Source organism: Callospermophilus lateralis, chromosome X, assembly GCF_048772815.1.
Source record: "Callospermophilus lateralis isolate mCalLat2 chromosome X, mCalLat2.hap1, whole genome shotgun sequence".
Taxonomy (NCBI): domain Eukaryota; kingdom Metazoa; phylum Chordata; class Mammalia; order Rodentia; family Sciuridae; genus Callospermophilus; species Callospermophilus lateralis.
In genome coordinates, this window is record NC_135325.1 from 126,094,284 (window position 1) to 126,110,086 (window position 15,803).

At 42.0% G+C, this 15,803-nt stretch overlaps 1 protein-coding gene across 1 annotated transcript; it reads left to right on the forward strand.

The window, feature by feature from the left end:
* Window positions 1-3,515: 3,515 nt before the first annotated feature.
* Window positions 3,516-14,901, forward strand: LOC143638737 (olfactory receptor 13H1-like). The gene is given in 6 exon segments (XM_077106541.1): window positions 3,516-3,551; window positions 8,726-9,066; window positions 9,068-9,083; window positions 9,085-9,651; window positions 13,449-13,588; window positions 14,745-14,901. Coding segments are annotated over 6 exon segments (1,257 nt in total).
* Window positions 14,902-15,803: the final 902 nt, after the last annotated feature.

The window sequence follows — 15,803 nt, forward strand, 5'->3', positions numbered from 1 at the left end:
GGTTCTCTCTTCACACTCATTTCCTTTGCTGTGAAGAAGATTTTTAATTTGATGCCATCCCACATTGATTTTTTTATTTTATTTATTGTGATTTAGGAGTCTTGTTGAGGAAATTGGTTCATGTGCTGACATGTTGGAGTGTTGGGCCTACATTTTCTTCTAGAAGTTGCAGGGTTTCTGGTGTAATTCCTAGGTCTTTGATCCACTTTGAGTTGAATGTTGCACAGGGTAAAAGATAGGGGTTAAATTTCATTCCACAACATATGGATTTCAAAAATTTCCAGCACCATTTGTTAAAAAGGCTATTTTTTCTCCAAGGTACATTTTTGCCAACTTTGTCTAGTATCAGATAACTATATTCATGTGTGATTCCCTCTATGTCTTCTATTCTATTGCATTGGTCTTCATGCCTATTTTGGGGCCAATGGCATGCTTTTTTTCTTTTAACTATAGCTCTTTACTATAATTTGAGGTCTGGTATTGTGATGCCTCCTGCTTTGCTTTTCTGTGAGGAGAATCTTAAAGTTTATTGTCTCCCCAGGAAAATTAATTGAGGGATATCTTGTAGGTTGGATTTTTATTTTGTATTTTTTAAAAAATTTTTCATATATATTTTTAGATGTGTGGACCTTTATTTTTATTAATTTATTTATATGTGGTGCTGAGAATCAAACCAGTGCCTCACACATGCCAAGCAAGCACTCTACCACTGAGCCACAACCCCAACTCTGGATTTTTATTATTACAGAATGCAATAGTTGTCATTTGATCTTGTTGCAGGACCTCTCATGAGATATGTTGGGCAATGGTGGCTAGAAATAATTTGGGTTTGGAAAATAGAATAAAGTGTAAACTTTTACTAGGGGATGAGAAGAGTGGAGGTGCTAGGGAAAGATACTGATCAAATCATATTGTTATATGGTATGCATATACTAATATGTAACAACAAATTCCACATTATGTAAAACTTTAATGCACCAGTAAAAATGTGGAGGAAAAAATGAATAAACTTTTGGCCACAGGTACAACACAGACTCAATAGTTAAGCTCAATGAGTTAAGAGGTATAAAAATATGTGAAATGTTAGGTGTGCATGCTGGGGGTAAGTCTTCTTTCTCTTCCCTGGAAGGAGATGCCCTATGGCCATGCAGTGAAATATGCAGTGGGTCCACATTTCTTGATCAAGTGGTTAATTTTTCAAAAGTTCTGAATACGGGTGATTGGTTTTTTTTTTTTTTTTCTTTTCATCCAGCTTGGAAGAAGTAACAGTATTGGGGACGTGAACTTGCAGCGTGGACCCAACATCTTCCTGCAATGGGTTGTTTCAAGCCCAGACAAGGGGACATGTAGGTAATTAACAAACCTATTTAGTTCCCATAGCAAGCTGCATCCACCAACCAGCCTTTCCCAGTGTAGAGCTGGCATGACTATGGTTTTTCTCAATGGCTTGAGAACTCACTTTGGCAGGGAAGAGTTGTGCCATTTATTGACCCTCCAGATTTCCCCAAATTCTCAACTTCCAAATTGTTTATAAATAGGAGTGCCCAATATGCAAGAATGTTTTCCCAATTGGGGATCTCATCATTCCTTTTCCCTCTTAGCTAATACTTGTGCTTTCTGGAGAAAAACTCCACTGCCCCTGGAGGGAGTGAGGAAGCCATAGCAATTGCATGACCTGGACACTACGTTCTCCTCAATAAAACCATCTCTATGTATTGGGTTAAAATGTGATGAAACAATCTGGTTATTATTTTTTTCTCAGTTGAGCTTTCAAATTACAGTATCTTTGTGTTTTAAAAATGTTAGCTACATATCAGTAGATTCTTTTCATTTCTAATCTTTTATTTGTGGCAACCACAAAAATTTCCATAGTTAGAATTGCCTTAAGGTAGGTCAGTTTGGAGTTCTAGATCCACTAGGTGCTCCCTTGCTTCCTTTCCTCCGATGCTAAGATTCTACAGAGGCTGGTGCCAGGGTTGGTCCCAGCCATTCCAGCCTTTGGCGTTCATGAGAATACCTTGTTATCTAGTTATATGGTGGACATTGCCATGGGTTTTTGGTTTTGTTATTCTATTCTCTTTCTTTTTTGGGGGGCTTAGGAGTTGTGAATATTAAAAAATGTTACTACCACTGCTCTTACCTTATCTGAATCTATAAAATATAGCACTTCTGTATCATCCTAATTAATAAGGGCATTTTAACTTTGGTACAATAGCACAATAAGTACTTACAAGTTTTGGACAAGACAGTGACTTGATAGTATGAATGTAAGTCCTCTTCCTAGCCTTCTCCTAAAACTACAAGTGAAATATAAGTTATAGAGAAAGTAGGTTCAGCAGCAAACTAGAAAACAGCGGCTGTTTCTTACCAGAAACTCTGAGGATTTTCTGCTAGCTATGTTATGTGGTGCTCTCAGTTCTCTTTAGTGAAGCACCTTTCTTTTTTATTTTTGTTTTTCCAATCTATCATGCATTGATGCTTTTGAAAAATAAAATAAAATTAGTAGCAAAATTGGATAGAGACATACCAAATGAAATCTCATATTTTTAATCATTAGATTCAGTACATGCTGGGGGTAAACACACGCTATTTTCCTATATACTCAATATTATTACTTATCACATTCCAGGAACAGTTTGTGGATTATAAATTTTCACACTAGTATTAATTTCCTAGGCTTGTCAGAACAAAATACCTCACACTCCACGACTTAAAACAACAAAAAAGTATTCTCTTACAATTTACTGGCATTCTTTGGTGTTCTTTGGCTTTTAGATGTTAGACAGATCATTCCAATCTTTATCTCTGTTGTTGCATGGCTGCCTCCCTGTATGAGTCTATCTCTAACTTTCCTATTTTTATAGTCCAACCAGTCATATTGGATTAGGGCCCATGATAATGACCTCATATTAACTTGATTACATGTGCAAAGATTCAATTTCCAAATAAAATTGTATTCACAGGTTCTAGGAGTTAGGGTGTGGAAAGATCTTTTGGTGGACACAATTCAATGAATCATAGCCAGCAAGGAAGAGACATGGTGAGTTCTTCCCAGGACAAGTTCATAGGGGTCTTTAAAAGTACCTCTCTTCTTTCAGTGTCCTGGGCTGTTCACATTTAACCAGATTTCTTAGCTGGCAAAGTAGAACCCAGAGACTCTAAGCTATTTTTTGACACTCTTTATTTTGCCTGAAAGACTAGAATGAATGGTGTCTGCTGTGGTCCTTTTATCTCCTAATAACTTGTTCTCTAGGGAAGAGTTAACAGATGCACTAGTTAGGATTTTATTGGTCAAAAGTAGCAGAAACCAATTCCAAATAGCCCAGGAAACCATGAGAATTTCTATGACTACCAGATTGGGGATAATGTATGACAGAACTATAGCTGGGCTTCCAGACCCAGACACCATCAGAACTCTCTACTTCTTTGTGTCTTTCATCACTGTGCATCCATTTCATTCTTCCTTTTCTCTGAAGACAATTTCTTCTGCTTGTTCTATTGAAATAGTGACAAACATGACCAATAGCTCCCAATTACAGGTGACAGTCCAGGTGTGGGATCATTTGAAACCCTCCTGCTATAAAACATCCTCTAGATTTCTTTCTGTGTCTCAAATACCCATTAAGAGATAGATGCACCTGCTGGATGTGGTCTACATGCACTGCTGGCCCATGAGAGAACTTGGGAGATATTGGGAATATCAAGAAGGAGTATTCAATGGAGATCTTGTTCTATTTGGCTCCTTTCTCCACCTTCTCTTATGCTGTTTTCTCACTAGTAAACGCTGCCTCATTGCCACCATACCCTGATGCCAGGTTGCATCCTAGGTTCAGAAGGTAGGGAAATCATATGGAAAATCAGCCTAAGAGTAAGGAAATGAGTTACTCAAAGTTGAACACTAAACACACAGCATCTTTCTTCTACTTCGTTTTTCTGTGTTTCTTCTCTAACCTCTGAACTCTCACTTCTGGAATGAGCAGTTCATTGAGTGATGGCATCTGGGCCCCTGGTGTCCTTGGAATTTTCTGAAATCAGGTACATCTTTAGAACCTGGCACAATAAGCCCAAGAGGAAGCCCTCCATTCGCTGCAGATAGTGGCTCAGCAGCCCCCCCCCCTTGTCTTTCCCTTTCCTTTAGTACCTTGTCCTCTGGCCAGAGCAGATTCCCTGGTCATCTGGATCCTCCCTCCTTTCCCATGGTTGATCTTGTTGTGCACATTTTAAATTGTTTCCAACTTCTCCCTCTGTTTACGAAATTAGCCCTGTCCAACTTTTATGATTATTTCCCACTTGTCATTTGCTACACATACATTTTTAATTTTATGTAACCACATTATTGTTTTTCTCCTTTATGTTTTCCTAGCTCAAAATGTTTTCAATACTTGAGAAGATGAATATATCCACCTGTGTGTTTAATTTTTCCATGTTCACTCTTTGATCAACCTGGGATTTATTTTTATATAAGGAATTAGATAATGATCCACTTTGTGAACATTCATGTGTGTATTAAAAATGGAGAGCCAGTTGTCCAAAATGCCACTTATTGAATGTGGCCTTTATCACTTATTGAATTTTTCCTTTATCACAAACTAAATTTCCATATGAATTCGAAAAATTATTTCTGTACTCTTTCATTGATTGACCTCCCTATTACTTCTTCTGTGTTTTACTTTTTATATTTAATTATCTAGTTCATATTTCCCAGAATTTATTCTACCTACTTATATTAAACATCTATGGGTAACATGGTAGGGCTAAATAACTGCATTAAAGTAGAAACAAAGAAACTGTACTCGCGTAGACTGTTGATACTCTGCATGTTGTTGCTAATGATGGACTAACTCTGTATGAATTGTTATAGGATCAGACCTCCCTTATAGGAGTGGGTCAGTGTTGGGCTTTTTCTTGAATGGATGCTTGTGCTGTTTTAGTCAGCTTTTTCACTGCTATGACTAAAGGACCTGACCAGCACAACTGTAGAGGAGAAAAGATTTATTTGAGGGCTCCTCATGGTTTCAGAGCTCTTAGTCCATAGACAGCCGGCTCCATTCCTCAGGTCTCAAGGTGAGGCAGGACATTATGGTAGAAGAGTGTGACAGGGAAACAGCTCATATCATGGCGATCAGGAAGGAAAGAGATACTCTACTCCCCAGATATGAAATATATGTACCCTAAAGCCACACGCCAACACCCACCTCCTCCAGCCATACCTTATGCAGCTACAGTTACCACCCAGTTAATCCCTATTGGGGATTAATTCACTGATTGGGTTGAGACTCTCATCATCCAATCATTTCTCCTCTGAACCTTCTTGCATTGTCTCATACATGAGCTTTTGGGGGACACCTCATATCAAAACCATAACATGTACTTGTGGATTAGTTATACATATATTCTTTTAGTTATTCCTATAAACAATGAAATAGGGTAATTACTATTATTCATTCCATGTTGAAGAGATAAAATGTAAAGGTGAGACAGATTAAGTATCATAGTTCACCCCAAATCACACAGCCAGGAAGTGGTGGAGTTGAAGTTGGAACTCTGGTGATCTTTCTGGCTGCAGCTCAATTGCACCCCTCAGTCAAGTGTTGCCTCCAGTTTTCCTTTTTTTTAAAATGTTTTTTAGTTGTAGATGGACACAATATCTTTATTTTATTTTTTTATGTGGTGCTGAGGATTGAACCCAGGGCCTCACGTGTGGTAGGCGAGCATTCTACCACTGAGCCACAGCCCCAGCCCATCCAGTTTTCCTTTCATGTGTCTTAATCCTAAACCTTAATTAAGGCTTAATTCTCTCTGTCTCTCTTTTGAGACAAGGTCTCGCTATGTGTAGGGAGCCATTCTCACACGTGACTGGGTGACTCCCGGTTAGGGTCTGAGGCGCTCTGGCTGTGTCGGAGCTTTCCCGGCCCTCTCCTGATGAGAGAACCTGTCCGTGTGGGGGTGTGACTGACCACTGACCCCGGAGGCCCAATCACTGACCCTGACCTTGGAGTGCGGCCCCCCCTCAACCTTCATTGGATGGAATTCTCCCCTGAATTTCTTGTTCCCCAATAAAAGGCTACTCCCTGGCGTGCTCCCTCTTTCTCTCTCCTGCTAGCCCTGAGTAATCCTTGCTGCCCTGCCGGGCGGTTAGAGGAGGGAACCAGAGAGGGGAGCCGTCTCGGACCTGGTCATAGAAAAAGGTAACTGAGTCTGTGTGTTTATTTCGATCTCACTAGCTAACTTTTATGCCAAGAACCTCATTAATGCGCTGGCCGCATGGTGGAGCTATGTTGCCAGGCTAGCCTCAAACTTGTGATCCTCCTACCTCAGACTCCTCAGGAGCTGAGATTATAGGCACTACCATGTCCTACTTTAATGCTTAATTCTTAATGTCTGCTTTATATGTCTATGTTTAGTTTCTTATTAGTCTGTGAACTCTTGTTGACTTTGCCTCCCTCCCAGCAGCCAGCACAGACCCTGACATAGAAGATATGCAGAATAAATAATGGCAGTGTGTCTGATATTGGTGTCTGGATAAGAATCACCAATTCCTGAAGGAGTCTAAAGAGTACTCCTAAGATATAACTTTGGACAAGGAGTGGAGAAAGCCCTTGAATTGGGCTGTGACATTGCAGCATGAACTTGTTATTTGTTATAATTCTTTGGCTCAAAGAGTCAGTTTGTTTGCTTCACCAGCGACCACATTTACCGTGGCTGCCCACAGAGGCTACTCACAACTTCAGTATTATGGCTGGCATAAACTTCTAATTGTTTCTCCTGAGGCTTTCTTGCCAAGATTCTTTTCTGTTTCCCAAGTTTTTGTCTGCTTAATAAGGCATGAACATTGCCTCACAAGCCAACTCTCCTTTCCTCAAGATTGGACTGTTGTGATTACTTTCTAGAGCCACTTTGTGAGACATGTGACTAGGAAGAGTCTCTCTTTCTAGAGTGTGAGTCTAGCAGGAGATGTGCCAGTTACACTTGGCTTTTGTTTATCTCTAGCAAGAGGATTGGACTTTCATATTACTTACTTTGGCTTTGCTGCAACTCTGAACTGTAGGCAATGGGGTTGCAAGGGAGGGCTACAGATTAACTCAGATTTAGATGACTTTCTTGGTATCCCCTAAGCCTCTGATATCTTTGGCAAACTTGTGACTAGAGAGATGTCTCTTGTGCCTATCCCATGAGGAACTCAGAATCTGGGGACCAAGTTGTTGGGAAACATTGATAGTTATGGAAAGAGAGTGAATTTTAGCTCATACCCTTGGGAAAAAAGAAATATTCATCTCTGTCCACAAATTCATTTCCTAGCTCACTGCTTGCTTTTACAGAAATAGGAGAGAAGCATCTTATCTCTGAAGAAGCAATTAGAAATAATTTATTAACTATTGATGTACACAGGTCTTAGGTCCTTAACATCACCAATGATGGGTCTGTTGGCCTCTGTCCAAAGGAAACCATTTTCTGAACAGAGACCACAGTTCTTCCCACCCTCCAGGAGAACTGGAAGTTAATACTTTAGGTAAGTGAATACTTTGTAGTTGTCCAAAGAATCATTGAATTTGGGCAAGCATTCACGATTTGACAGTTGTTTACAAAAAAGCTCATTATGCTCATTCTAAAGGAGAATTAATCTTGATAAAGTTTGGTGCCAAGAGCAGGAAGGGACTCTTGGTCTGAATTTCTCCCCACTGTCACTGAGTGTTTGAGTTGGTTTAAGTCACCTGCTCAGGCCATCTCACAGATATAATTTGTTGATGATTTCATCTTACACCTGGCGGGGAGGTGCTAGAATGACATTTTTGGAAATACATGCAACCCGTGGAGTTCTTGGTGAAGAGCTTGTTGGTACCTTTTCCTTGGGAATAGTATTGACAATATCTCAATGTTGCAGGGTTCTTTGAATGCAAAGAAGCCACTTCTCTTAGACCTCCAGCTGGAGTCCCTGGAAGAGGAGGGTCAGTATTTTCACTCAAGCATATGTGCATGAAGTTAACATTGGCCCTAATGGCAACAGGAAGTGACCACCTTCCAAAATGAGTAGCCTGTTCTGGGATGAAGGACATGGCAGCAGCCTTTTCACCAGGAGCTCTCCATGGAACAAGCCCTTTCAGTGGCCTTTGACAGAATATATGTTCTTAGTGCCCACTCTTCAAACCCAGGTATGCATACTGCTAAGGGTAAACAAAGTCTTTCCAAGGAATATCCATGAAGGGGTAGTTTTAAATTATGAATATTCACAGTAAGAGGAAATCATATCTTTTCAAGTATTTAAACATGACAAATTTCAGATACTAGCTTAAAAATGCCTGTGTGTATGTGAGTAGTTTTCCAAATTTTTTTTGAAGGAAGGTGAGCAAAGGATCCCTCCCCTAAATATCCTGACCTTCCAACTGTCTGTTTCTCCTTCTCTCTTTTTGACTCAGAGCCACTATACTGTTATTCTTCTGTCCTTGAATGATGAGGCAGTCCCTTTCTATCTGTGATCAGGTCTCATTTAACTTGGTGTGGAAGCACATAGGAGGCTTGTTGGCCACAAAACTTGCTGTAACCTCCAGCCTCTCTTCCTTGAATACTGTGTTCTTTTTGATGGAGGATTGGGGGTGGTCTACTAAAGCTGCTGGAGGCCCAAGGGCTGAAAATCTCAGAAATGAGCTTGTGTCAAGGGTTGATGTGCTTTATTCAATTTGGTAGTTTACAAAGAGTTGATTCCTATGCTTTTTCTCCCTTCCTATAGCTGTGGATAGAGGAAATGAATTACCAGGAAATTGGAAACCACACCAAAGTGACTGAATTCATTCTCATGGGACTGTCCAGGCACCCAACATCCCAGAGTGTTCTCTTTTGGGCACTGATGTTTCTTTACGTAGTAACTTTGGCAGGAAACAGTATGATAATTTTCTTGGTTGGAGTCAACTCTCAGCTGTACAACCCAATGTATTTCTTCCTTGGTAACTTGTCTGTGCTGGATCTTCTGTTCTCCACCAGTGCTGTGCCTCTGATCATGGTGAACTCATTGCAGAACTTCCCCACCATCTCCTACAGCTTTTGTTTTGCCCAGCTTGCTATCCGAGCCTTCACTGGCTGAGTGTTTCCCTTCTTGCCATTATGGCTTACGACCGATTTGTGGATATTTCAGACCCACTCAGGTATAACCTAGTCATGTCTCCTCGAGTGTGTATTTTAATGGCTTTGGTTGCCTGGATAACAGCCCTCCTGATCACTATTATACCTATTTTGCTGTTTCCTGTCAGTTTCTGTGGGCATAATGCAGTCAATCACTTCTCCTGTGAAGTCCAAGCCATCTTTAAATTGCTCTGTTCTAATACCATTTCCCTAGAGATTATGATGATGGCATGTGCTGTCATTTCAATGCCAGTACCTTTAATTTTTATTCTTATCTCTTACTTTTGTATCCTCAGGGCTGTCTTAAGAATCCAACCACAGGAGGCCAGGCTTAAAGCCATTTCCACATGTGGTTCTCACCTGATTGTGGTCACCATCTACTTTGGGACACTAATATATATTTATGTGAGACCCCAAACCAAAAAGTCCCAAGATGGAGATAAAATTGTCTCTATATTTTATGCAGTAGTGACCCCTATGCTAAATCCCTTAATTTACACTCTGAGAAATAAAGATGTGAAAGCTGCTCTTAGGACAGTAACTTGTAGGGCCACATCCTGATGCCTCAAGGACACAATGGCATGCTGGAACAAGATATCAATCTTAGCTTTTTCAGACTATCACCCAGCGATGATAGTATAGCTCAAGGACTTTAGCTGCCCTAGCAACTTTGAATCTTTGAGTGACACTTCTGAAATGAAAAAGGGCTTGCAAAGCATCTGAGCAACACACAAGAACAAGGATTTATTTTTATTTTTTAAAAATTTTTGTTACCTGGAATTGAACCCAGGGGTGTTGAACCACTGAGCAACACCATCCCTTTTTAAAATATTTTATTTAGATACAGGGTCTCACTAAGTTGCTCAGGGCCTTGCCAAGTCATAGAGGCTAGCTTTAAACCTGCAATCCTCCTGCCTCAGCTTCCTGAGACACTGAGATCACAGGTGTGTGTGATGCCTGGCCTAAGAACAAGGATTCAGTGACATAAAGTATAAACTGCTGTATATAAAAAGAAAATTCAAGCTCCATATGAGGAGCAAAGTTTGCAAGTATATAACAGAAAAATAATCAATAGTCTGTACATAAATATATAAATCTCTTAGTAAATCATTAAGATAGAAGATAAAATACTCCAGTAAAAATTGGTGACAAGGACACAAGCACCCAACCCAGTAAAAAAATGAAGTAAACATTCACACTTAAGCAACAGCAAAAATATCATTTTCTACTTAGCGTGTTAACAAAAATGAAAAATATTTATAATAATAGTGTTAATGGGGGTTTGGGAAAATACAGCTGGGGGGATATAAATTGGCACAGCCTTTTTTTGGGGGGGACAATTTCAGTAGCAACAAAGACCAAATGTTTGGATGACCTATTTGGTTGGGGAGGTGACCCTCAATTGCCAGTGATTTCTAATTTCATCCATTATGATAAGATAAAGTACACAGAATTATATCAATATTTTGTATATGTTAAGAGATGCTTTTTGACCTGAAATATGATGTATTTTGGAGAAGGTTCCATGAGAAGCTGAAAAGAAAGTTTATTTGGCTGTTATTGAATGAAATATTCCATAGATGCCTGTTAAGTTCATTTGATTTATAATACTTTTTAGGTCTGAAGAATCTTTACTGAATTTATGTCTGGATGACCTATCTATTGGTGACAGAGGTGTGTTGAAATTACCCAGTATTATTGTACTAGGATACATTTGAGTCTTTGAGTTATGTCTGTTTTATGTAATTAGTGAGCCAATATTTTGGGCTTAAATATTTACTATCATTATATTTTCTTGTTGGGTTTTTCCCTCTACCAATATGAAATTATCTTTTCTGTCTCTTCTGATTAATTTTGGCTTGAAGTCTGCTTTGTCAGATATGAGAGTAGGTATTACTGATTTTTTGGGCTCCATTTGCATGGTATATAAATTTTCATCCTTTCATTTTCAACGTGTGACTGTCTTTGCTTGTAAGGTGAGTCTCTTGCAAACAACGTATAGTTGGGTCTTGAGTTTTAACCTGTTATGTTGGCTTATTATTTTTTTAAATATTTTTTTTAGTTGTAGGTGGACACAATACCTTTATTTTATTTGTTCAATTTTTATGTGGTTCTGGGGTTTGAACCTAGTGCCTAATGCATGATAGGCAAGCACTCTACCACCTGAGCCACAACCCTAGCCCTGGCTTTTAATTGGAGAGTTGATTCTGTTTGCACTCAGTGTTATTATATAGAGAGATATTTATTAATTTCTGCCATTTTGATTTATTTCTGATGTTTGATTTGGTTCTGTTTTTTATTTGCTTAGCTACTGTTCAAATGAGATTTGTCCATTTGTGAACTCTAGGGTTTAATTTTTTATTTCTTCTGTATGTATTATTTCTTTAAGTATTTTCTCTAGTGCAAGCTTAGTAGTCATGAATTCTTTTACTTTATGCTTGTCTTGGAATATATTTGGGAGGTTCATGATTTCAGAGGTCTCAGCCCACATCCAGCCAGCTCCATTCTTCAGGACTCAAAATGAGGCAGAATATCATGGCAGAAGAAAAGCAGCTGGGAAGATAGCACCACGGAGAGGGAAAGACCAGGAGAGGGAGAGAAGGAAAGGGAGGGGGGGAGAGAGAGTCTCCACTTGTCAGATACAAAATATATACCCAAAGTAACACCCTCAATGCCCCACCTTCTCCAGCCACACACTACTGGCCTTCAGTTATTACTCAGTTAATCTCTATAAGGGTATTAATTCACTGATTAGATCAAACCTCTTATAAACTAATTATTTCATCTCTAAACTTTCTTATATTGACTCACACATGACCTTTTGGGGGACTCTAAGGTCCTTGCTTAGCATCTGCTTGGCCATCTTAAATGACAGATGCCATTTTAAGGAAAAAGTTTCACTTTCCCACCCAAGGGTGTTTCTGAGAAAGGCTCGCCACTCCCTCATACCAACCCAACCCTTAACCACCCACATTAACCACCCACCTGCCTGGCTCTTATTCCTGAGCCTGCCCTATAAATCCCAGAACCCAAGCCTGTTTTGCCTCTCTCCACTATAGAGAGGTGGCCTTTATTTGTCAGCTCTGACAAATAAACTCTTGTGTGTATATCTGCGTGGTCTCCATCTTTCATTTTTCACTTACCTGTCTCTCATTCCTCGCTTTCCCTTCATTTTGGTGCCAAAACCTGGGATGGGGTTCCCTAGTGTGTCCACTCTCCTCTTCAATGGTCACTGAGCATCCCCAGGCCTTGATCCAGATTCCATTGTGGGATCAGGCCCTCCATTCTGCTGAACACCTTCTCTGCACCCACCACAGGACATTTCAGGTAAGATCCCTGTCTCCAGTTGACCTAAACAACCTATGGGTCTCTGGAAGTGATAGTTGATTGTCTATCACTCCCAGGGTTACCATGTGGTCGGGGGCACCCCCAGCCACAGCTTTCACAGCTACATCTGATTCCTACTTTAACCAAGTCTACAGGTGGTCTGTTATTTGAGTCCTGAGTTTTGAGAAAAAAACCCACCAAGGGTGATTGGGAGTTGCTCCCCGTGAGACGACCTCTTGGCCTTGGCTTAATCTCTACAGCTTCTGCCCCTACATAGTTCCAGTCGGGTGCCCAAGTGCCTCTATGGGCCCTTCCCCCGATGCTTACCCAGTGGTGGTGACGACCCCCTGAGCATAACCATCCTCTCGTCTAGGTGATACTGGGGTCACCTCACCTCTAAACTCATCTCCTACACACCATGGGCGGCTCGTCATCCATTCTCTCCCTTAGTCCCCTAGGCTGCCTCCTGGCTAACCTGGGGTCTCTTTCTCTCACTCCAGACCTAAACCCCCCAAAGCTTATCTACTTGTGCAATCAGATCTGGCCTCAATATTCTTTGGACTCTAGATGGCCACTTGATGGCACTCTAGATCCCAATATTATCAGGGATCTTTTCAACTATTGTGAGTGTTTGGGAAAATGGAAAGAGATATAATACGTTCAGGCCTTCTCCTCTCTATGTTCTGAGCCCTCTCTCTGCAACTGTGGCTCTCCTGCACAAGTCCTCTTAGCTCTCACCTCCCCTACGCTTGCTTCCAAAGGGACACAAGATCCTGGGTAGGATCTCCTTCGACCCAGTGGATGAGCCCCTGCTATATCACAATTGTCTTTCTAATGGAACCTCCATAGCAACTGTCCCCATGGTCCCTCCACCCTTTTCTCCTCCTGCCACACGCTCACAGGCTGCCGCTGCCCAACCCACATCTCTGTGTCCTCTACGCGAGGTGGCTGGGGTAGATGGTGTAATCCTGGTTCATGAGCCTTTGTCTTTGTCAGGCTTTTCACAGATAGTAAAGCAGCTTGGGTCCTATACTTCAAGTCCCACCACATGTATCAAAGAGTTTCCGTACATGACTCAATCATATAATTGGACCTCCCATGATGTCTCTACCATCTTGTCTAACACCCTCCTGCCTGAGGAGCGCAGGTGAGTTTGGGAGCAAGCTAGAAATTATGCTGATGAGGTACATCAGACCTCCCCTGCCATTCGATTGGCACTGAAGCAGCCCCTGATTGGGACCCCAACTGGGATTATAATTTGCCTGGAGGAGTAACTAGTAGAAACCAATTCATTACTTGCCTCATGGCAGGACTTAGAAAGGCAGCCCATAAAGCTATCAATTATGAAAGCCTCCAGGAAATTTTCCAAGGTAAGAATGAAAACCTTCAACATTTTTAGACCGCCTGACCAAGGCTTTATTACAATATACTAACCTGGACCCTGAGACTCCAGATGGGAGGCCACTACTAACGATCTACTTTTCCTCCCAGAGTTTCCCCAATATTAAGGCCAAACTAAGGTGCCTCGAGAGGGGGCCACTAAGTCCAAAAGCTGAGGTTCTGGAAGTGACCTTTAAGGTGTATAACAAGAGAGATGAGAAGGCCCAGAAGCAGAAATACCAGATGCTTGCTCAAGCCGTCTGTCTGGCCTTAGCATCTGTCCCTGGTTCCACTGGCCCACAGAAGGGTCCCTCTGGACCACCCAGACCCTGTTTTATGTGTAGTCAGATGGGTCACTGGACTCGTACATGTCCCAAGCCTCACAAGCCTCCAGACCCTTGTCCTAAATGCCATCAGAAGGGACGCTGGGCTATTGACTGTCCCTGAGCCCGTAGCGGCCCCCAGCCATCTGGCCCTTCTGGTTCTCCTTTCCAACTCTTAGGAGTGGCTGCAGAGGACCAATGAGGCCCAGGTCCCCGTCACTGACCACTACCATCCCTCCATGGGAACCCAGGGTAACTCTGTATTTCAGGTGGACCTGTCTCCTTCCTCCTAGACACCAGGTGACATATTCAGACCTCAAGGAGTTCTGAGGGCTACTGCTCGTTTTGTGACCTCTATTTTTGAGGTAGAGTGTACACCTTACCAACCCTACAGACTCCTAGCCTTGTTTACGCCTTTGCCTCTCTAATTTTCACTCACTCCTTTTTGGTCACTCCACAGTGCCCTGTTCCCCATATGGGAAGGGACATCCTCACAAAGTTGGGGCTATGCTTTCCTCCTACCCTCGTATTTGCTTCCATCCAGACTCGCCTGCTGCTCCCCTGATCCTCACCCTGACCATACCCTATTCTGTCTGCCAGTGCCTTCCCATTACCCCCGTCCAAGGTGGACCCTACTGTCTGGGACATTTCAAGTCCTGCCATCACTTCACACCACGAGCCCATTCACATCCGTCTCAAAAACCTCTCCATTTTCTGGCCCAATCACAATATCTGCTCTTCTGACAAAAACTCTTAGGCCTATCATTCAAGACCTCTTGTGAAAAGGATTCCTTAGACCTACTCATTCCCCTTATAACACCCCATCTTGGCAGTAAAAAAGCCTAATGGCTCCTTCCACTTGGTCCAAGAGCTCCGTTCCATCAACTCTGCAGTCGTCCCTATCCATCCCGTGGTAACCGATGCTTGTGCCCTTCTCTCCCCCATTCCTTCCAGGACCTCTTACTGCTCAGTACTAGACCTGAAAGATTCCTTCTTCTCTATTCCCCTCCATTCTGACTCTCAAGACTTTTTCGCCTTTACATGGACAGACCCTGAGTCTTATAACTCCACTCAGCTGACGCGGACAGTTCTCCCCCAAGGGTTCTGAGACAGCCCTCATGTCTTCAGACAGGCCTTGGCTAAGGACCTAGTGTCCCTATATCTCACTCAGTCTATGGTGCTGCAGTATGTTGATGACCTCCTTCTTTGCAGTCCCTGCCTTGAGGTCAGCCATCAGGACACCTGAAAACTTGTTCACTTTCTCTCTGCCTGTGGTTATAGGGTTTCTCCATCCAAGATACAGCTCTCCTTGGCAATGGTGACAGACCTAGGCCTCCTCCTGATCCCTACACACACAGCCATTATGGTTGATAGAAAGAGCCTCATCACTAGTATACCAACGCCCTCTACTAAGGAAGAAATTCTCTCCTTTCTGGGTATGGCAGGATTCCTCAGAGCTTGGATTCCTAACTACTCCATATTGGCTAAGCCTGTATATGATGCGGCCCGGGACCCACTCTCTGAATCCCTATTGCACTCTGTTACAAAGCCCCTCACCAGGCTCCAGCAGGCCCTCCTCCAGGGCCTCTCTCCATCTCCCTGAGCTCACACGCCCATTTCACCTTTAGGCTGCTGAAAAACAGGGATTTGCTCTAGGGG